Consider the following 6,575-nt stretch of genomic DNA (forward strand, 5'->3'; position numbering starts at 1 on the left):
TGGAGGTAGAGGTCAAAGGATTTCAGCGGGAATTAAAATAGAGGTCATTTATGTGATATTTTGGACCCTACCTTTTCTTATTTTCCCATGTCCTCAAGAAATTGATTGAGTAAGGAAGAATTAAAAAAAAATAATGGGGGATGGAGAGATGGCTCATAGGTTAAGAGCATTATCTGCTCTTCCAGAGGTCCTGAGTTCAATTCCCAGCAACCACATGGTTACTCACAACCATCTATAATGAGAACTGATGCCCCTTTCTGCCATATGGCAAACTTGCAGAAAGAACACTAATTACATAATAAAAAAATAATCTTTAAAAAAAATAATGGGTCTGATTTCTTAGATGGAATATTGACTTTCTTGGATAGCTATTACTTATGGTTCATTCAGTACAACATTACAAAAATCAAGAAGTGGACATAAATAAATGAAAAGACTATTGGTTGTAGAGAAAAAGAGCACTATGAATTTGCAGAAGGTAGTCAAATGCTGGACAGAGTCTGGAATGTTCAGGGAGATTATCACCATTAAAAAGAAGGCCCTTATTCTACATCAGAAGCCTAGCAAAGTGTCCCAAGGGTAAGAATCCATCCCTATATGCCCTCAGTTAATGGAGGGATTAGGCAAAGTGATTGCCATTCCCAGGAAGCAACTTTATTCAAAGCCTGCTGCAACTCTGGTGCAAGCATGGCAGAAGCCATCACAACTTAGAAACCAAATTTGGTGGAATCATTGATGTTGAACTTGTTCTGGAGACCAGAATGATGTAAAATTTAAGATTATACATTTTTAGTCTGCATTTTTAGTTCTGCTCTGTTGTAAGAATATGTGTTTGATATGGTAAGCGCTCCAATGAGAGGACTGTCTGAGTTCATTATATGATGCTATGAGGATGAAGCCTGAGTTGTAGTTTGAGACCATAAGATGTTGAGATAATTAAGCTATGAAATATCTTACATAGAGAGCTAGCTACATATAGGGAATCGAGGTAACCATAGAACGAGATGTATGGGAAGTTGTGGAGAGAGAGAGCCATCTAAGCCCTTTGAAAATGAAGCCTCATGTCTCTGACACAGAGCTAGCTACCATATTCAATGGTTGCCCTGCTGGGTTTCAGTCTTCCCTTGGTCCAATCTTTCCTCACTATGTCTTAGTTCCTTTCCTTTGGGATGGTAATGGATTTTCTGTGCCTTTCACATGTTGAAAATATTTAAATTGTTTTCTGATTTTATAATATGCTACAGTAAAGAATTTGTCTTGAGTGTAAAAAGAGCCTTTGGACATTTCAACAGTGTAGGAGTTGTTGCTGCCTATGAGAATCATTGAAGTGACTAAATGCATTTTCTTCATGGATGACACTTGAGCCTATAGTGACATGGGTGAGAATCTAGTTAATTGAATAAAAAGCTCCCAGATGGATGAGGTATTTGAACATGTGTCTCTCCTTGATGACTTTCTTTGTGGTACTTGTGGAACCTCTCATGATAAAATATCTCATTGGGGCTGGTGATATGTGCTTCTATAGCCTCAACCCATTTCCTTTTCTATCTTTCTACTATGTTGTGGTTAAAATGAATGAGCCAGCTTCCTTCTTGTGCTGCCATGACTCCACCACCAGTATAGATAGTATCATCAAATCACATAAAATACAATTGATGGAATTGGTATTCAATGCTAAGTCACTTTGCTAGCCTGAATTTTTTAAAATTTTGTTGTTCCTATTTTTGTTTCTGAAGAAAAGCTTTGACTGAGTAGCTCTGACTCTCCTAAAAGTAGCTCTGTAAACCAAGTTGTCTTCCAACTCAGAGATTCACCTGAATTTTGCACCCACATGCTGAGATTAAAGGTTATTCAACATTCCAGGTCTTTTAAATATATATTATTGCGTGGTCATCCTAGAGTAAATGTTTTTGTACATGTCAAGCATTTGTTGTTTTGCTGAGCTTTACCCCCCAGTTTCAATTTTGAAATTCAGCAGAAGATACCATTCTCTTACTAGATGTAGTGTGTGGGCCTTCTGAGTCATTAGATTACAATTGTGTGACATTCTTCTTGCTTTTTGTGTTTGTGTTGATGATTTTTTTAATGAATATAGTTCTTTTGTCTATATACATAGATTTGCACCACATGTACACCTGTCCTCACAGTAATCCAAAGAGGGTCTTAGAACCCACAATCTTGGAATAATGAACAGTTGTGTGATTCCACCATATAAGTTCTGAAAATTGAGCCCACATGTATGCAAGACCAGTAAGAAATCTTTTACTTATGAGCCATCTCTCATTCCCTGTGTTGATTATTTATGATCATCATTGCTATTGCTAATGTCATCTTCTTTCTATTTGTAACTGTTTAAATGCACAGTTACTTTTAGTAAGATTTATTAATGTAAAGTTTAAACTGGAGCAATTCAGGTTTCTGGAAAATGAATAGAGAACTGGAGTGAATGCCAAGCTCTTTGTAGGATCTTCAGTAAAAAAAATCTCTGAGTTCATCTTATCTTTTTTGTTTGTTTGAATGGAAGATTCAGTGCAGATGCAGTTAGAATAGATTAGGCTAAATTTCACCTCAGAAGCACATATACATGCTTCTACCTTCTAAGCTCTGGGATTAAAGGCATGAGCCAATATACTCAGCTTACAAATCTTCTCTGTAGTTAATAATTGTTCATATAATTTCTCTGATGGGTGCTCAGTACTGTTGAAGTGTTTGTTTGTCTCTCTATCTCTGTTAATAGGCATTTCTCTTGCAGGGTGGTATCTGGTTCAGAGCATTCAGAAATAATAGAGGTCAACCTCCTATTTAGTTTATTTGTGAAGTAATTTGATTTCATTTTAATGTCTGAGTTATAGAATTCATGCAGTTCTAACCAGAATTATATGGCTATATTCTCAAAGAAGCACACATTTACAATGTGGTATCATGCTTTTTGTTTTATACGTATGTTTGGCATATTTATATATGGCATATTTTAGAATGCAGTGACCTATAATGATGTGCATATCAACATCACTCAGGAAGAGTGGGCATTGATGGATCCTTCACAAAGGAATCTCTACAAAGGTGTGATGCTGGAGACCTGTATGAACCTCACAGCTATAGGTAATACTGTAAATTTTCCTTCACATTTTAAATAAAGGGACAATTGTTTCTTAGTTGTTGATGCTCTTCTGCAATTGTGATTGAGAATGAGGAAAAACGAGGTGAATAAATCAGATTTGGTTCTAAGGATCACTGAAGATAGTAATGTAAAATTTTCAGTATCCTGTAATATTTCATACATTTTTTCGTCCTACGTTTTAGGCTACAACTGGGAAAATATTGAAGTTGAAGAACATTGTCAAAGTTCTCAAAAACATGGAAGGTAATTTTCTTGTAAAAACTGATAGAAATGGGCCTCTGGTTATATATAATTTATGTGGGTGTTTTAATTAAATTAAACAGTGTAAATAATTACAGCTTAAAACGCATTGATGATCATTAAATGCTCATAAAGACATATAGCAGGTAAGCGATTTGTGTTTGGAAGTGATTCTTTTAAGAAGGAAGACAAAAAATGCCTATGACAAATCACCATTTGAATAATAGCATCATCAAAGCTATGCTATACAAATGGCAATCCATTTAGTTTCATATTATTTCATATTACAAAAGATATACTCATTGAATATGTGATAAGAATATATACACAACCTTGTAATAAGCAAATGGTCCATAGTATAGTTACTCATATAGTTGTTCTGTCTTTGCTAATTTCAGTTAAATAGGTAGTTTGAATCAAGATTAAACAAGGGGCTTGTTGTAGAGAAACATTATTCCCTCTACCACACATTGATGAGGAACAGAAAGTCCAACTGTAAATGAAATGTGGAAATATTCTTGTTGTTATTCTTTCTTTAATAGTTATATTATATGTCACTTTGGATACCAGCCATAAAAACATAAGGACATGGAGGAAGCTATGTACATCTCTCAATCTCAGAACACTTAAAAGACATGTAGTAGTCCCATGTTGAGCATACTTGTTGAATGTGATTCAAGTTTACAAACAATTGGTTTTCCAGCTTCATTGAGAATATATCAACAAAAATACCCTAGAAAGGCCCTATGTGTTCTAGGACTGTGTAAATGCTTCTGTTTGTCCAGGTTCACTTTGAAAATGTAGCATGACTCACAATATAGGTAACTTTATCAATGGAACAAGGGGCATAAATGTCCAAATTCTCCCAGTTCTCTTCAAACATGTTAAAAACCACAGAGAACAATGATGCCACAAATATTAGCCAAGTAATAAAGGCTCTTACCATAAAGGCATATTCAAATATGCAAAGTCATCCTTAATGCAGGGAAACAACATGAGTGTAAACAACATGTTAAAACCTTAAGATCTCAGTTCTCTTTATACTTAGATCAAATTGTGAAATTAATTCATGAAGATATAAATACTTAACAATGTAATGAATGTAGTAAAGCTTTTAAATGTTTCAATTATTCTTGCAGGCATGAAAGAAGTCATACTACAGAGAAATCATATGAATATATTGAGTGTGGTAAATCCTTTGAATATCATAGTCATTCTCAAAGGCATGAAAAAACACATACCGGAGAGAAACCCTATGAATATAATCATTATGGTAAAGCCTTTGTGCACCCCACTCATCTTCAAGTACATAAAAGAACACATACTGGAGAGAAACCCTATGAATGTAATCAATGTGGTAAAGCCTTTACACAGCCATATAATCTTCAAGTACACAAAAGAACACATAAAGGAGAGAAACCCTATAAATGTAATCAGTGTGGTAAAGCCTTTGTTCAACACAGTGCTCTTTATTTGCATGCAAGAACACATACTGGAGAGAAACCCTATGAATGTAAACAGTGTGGTAAAGCCTTTGCTCATAACAGTTCTCTGCAAAGGCATGAAAGAACACATACTGGAGAGAAACCCTATGAATGTAATCAATGTGGTAAAGCCTTTACACAGCCATATAATCTTCAAGTACACAAAAGAACACATAAAGGAGAGAAACCCTATAAATGTAATCAGTGTGGTAAAGCCTTTGTTCAACACAGTGCTCTTTATTTGCATGCAAGAACACATACTGGAGAGAAACCCTATGAATGTAAACAGTGTGGTAAAGCCTTTGCTCATAACAGTTCTCTGCAAAGGCATGAAAGAACACATACTGGAGAGAAACCCTATGAATGTAATCAGTGTGGTAAAGCCTTTGCTCAACACAGTGCTCTTCAAAGTCATGAAAGAACACATACTGGAGAGAAACCCTATGAATGTAATCAATGTGGTAAAGCCTTTACACAGCCATGTAATCTTCAAGTACACAAAAGAACACATACAGGAGAGAAACCCTATAAATGTTATCAATGTGGTAAAGCCTTTGCTCAACATAGTGCACTTCAATTGCATCAAACAACACATACTGGAGAGAAACCGTATAAATGTAATCAGTGTGGTAAAGCCTTTGCTCAACACAGTGATCTTCAAAGGCATGAAAGAACACATACTGGAGATAAACCCTATGAATGTAATCAGTGTGGTAAAGCCTTTGCTCAACACAATGATCTTCAAAGGCATGAAAGAACACATACTGGAGAGAAACCCTATGAATGCAATCAATGTGGTAAAGCCTTTACACAGTCATATAATCTTCAAGTACACAAAAGAACACATACAGGAGAGAAACCCTATAAATGTAATCAATGCGGTAAAGCCTTTACACAGCCATGTAATCTTCAAGTACACAAAAGAACACATACAGGAGAGAAACCCTATAAATGTTATCAATGTGGTAAAGCCTTTGCTCAACATAGTGCTCTTCAATTGCATCAAACAACACATACTGGAGAGAAACCGTATAAATGTAATCAGTGTGGTAAAACCTTTGCTCAACACAATGATCTTCAAAGGCATGAAAGAACACATACTGGAGATAAACCCCATGAATGTAATCAGTGTGGTAAAGCCTTTGTTCAACACAGTGATCTTCAAAGGCATGAAAGAACACATACTGGAGAGAAACCCTATGAATGCAATCAATGTGGTAAAGCCTTTACACAGTCATATCATCTTCAAGTACACAAAAGAAGACATACAGGAGAGAAACCCTATAAATGTAATCAGTGTGGTAAAGCCTTTGCTTGTCACTCTTATCTTCAAAGGCATGAAAGAATACATACTGGAGAGAAACACTATGAATGTAAACAATGCGGTAAAACCTTTGCACAGCCTAGTTATCTTCAAGTACATAAAAGAACACATACTAGAGTGTAACCCTATGAATGTAATCAGTGTGGTAAAACCTTTGGTTGTCACAATGCTCTTTAATTGCATGAAAGTACACATGGGAGAAAAACCCTATGAATGTAAACAATGTGTTAAAGCCCTTGTATGTAATAGTGATCTTCAAAGGCATGCAAAAACACATACTGGATGGAAACTCTATGAATGTAATCAGTGGGAAAAAGCCTTTGCACAACACTGTCATCTTCAAAGGCATGAAATTACACCTATTGGAAAGAAACCCTATGAATGTAATCTGTGTTCTACAAGCCTT

The 6,575-nt window shown here is 35.5% G+C and overlaps 1 protein-coding gene across 2 annotated transcripts; it reads left to right on the forward strand.

Moving 5' to 3' along the window:
- The first annotated feature begins 2,987 nt into the window (after positions 1–2,987).
- On the forward strand, positions 2,988–6,292 carry LOC131901004 (zinc finger protein 431-like). Of its 2 annotated transcripts, XM_059252322.1 has the most exons (4): positions 2,988–3,102; positions 3,304–3,364; positions 4,501–4,682; positions 4,851–6,292. In XM_059252322.1, the coding sequence occupies exons 1-4, from the start codon at positions 3,033–3,035 to the stop codon at positions 6,290–6,292; spliced, it is 1,755 nt and encodes a 584-aa protein (XP_059108305.1). In that variant the 5' UTR covers positions 2,988–3,032. The 2 variants fall into 2 exon arrangements, with proteins under 2 accessions (XP_059108305.1, XP_059108303.1); XM_059252320.1 differs by having other exon boundaries at positions 3,018–3,102; positions 4,585–6,292.
- The last annotated feature ends 283 nt before the right edge of the window (positions 6,293–6,575 follow it).

This window comes from Peromyscus eremicus, unplaced genomic scaffold, assembly GCF_949786415.1.
Source record: "Peromyscus eremicus unplaced genomic scaffold, PerEre_H2_v1 PerEre#2#chrX_unloc_1, whole genome shotgun sequence".
Lineage (NCBI taxonomy): Eukaryota > Metazoa > Chordata > Mammalia > Rodentia > Cricetidae > Peromyscus > Peromyscus eremicus.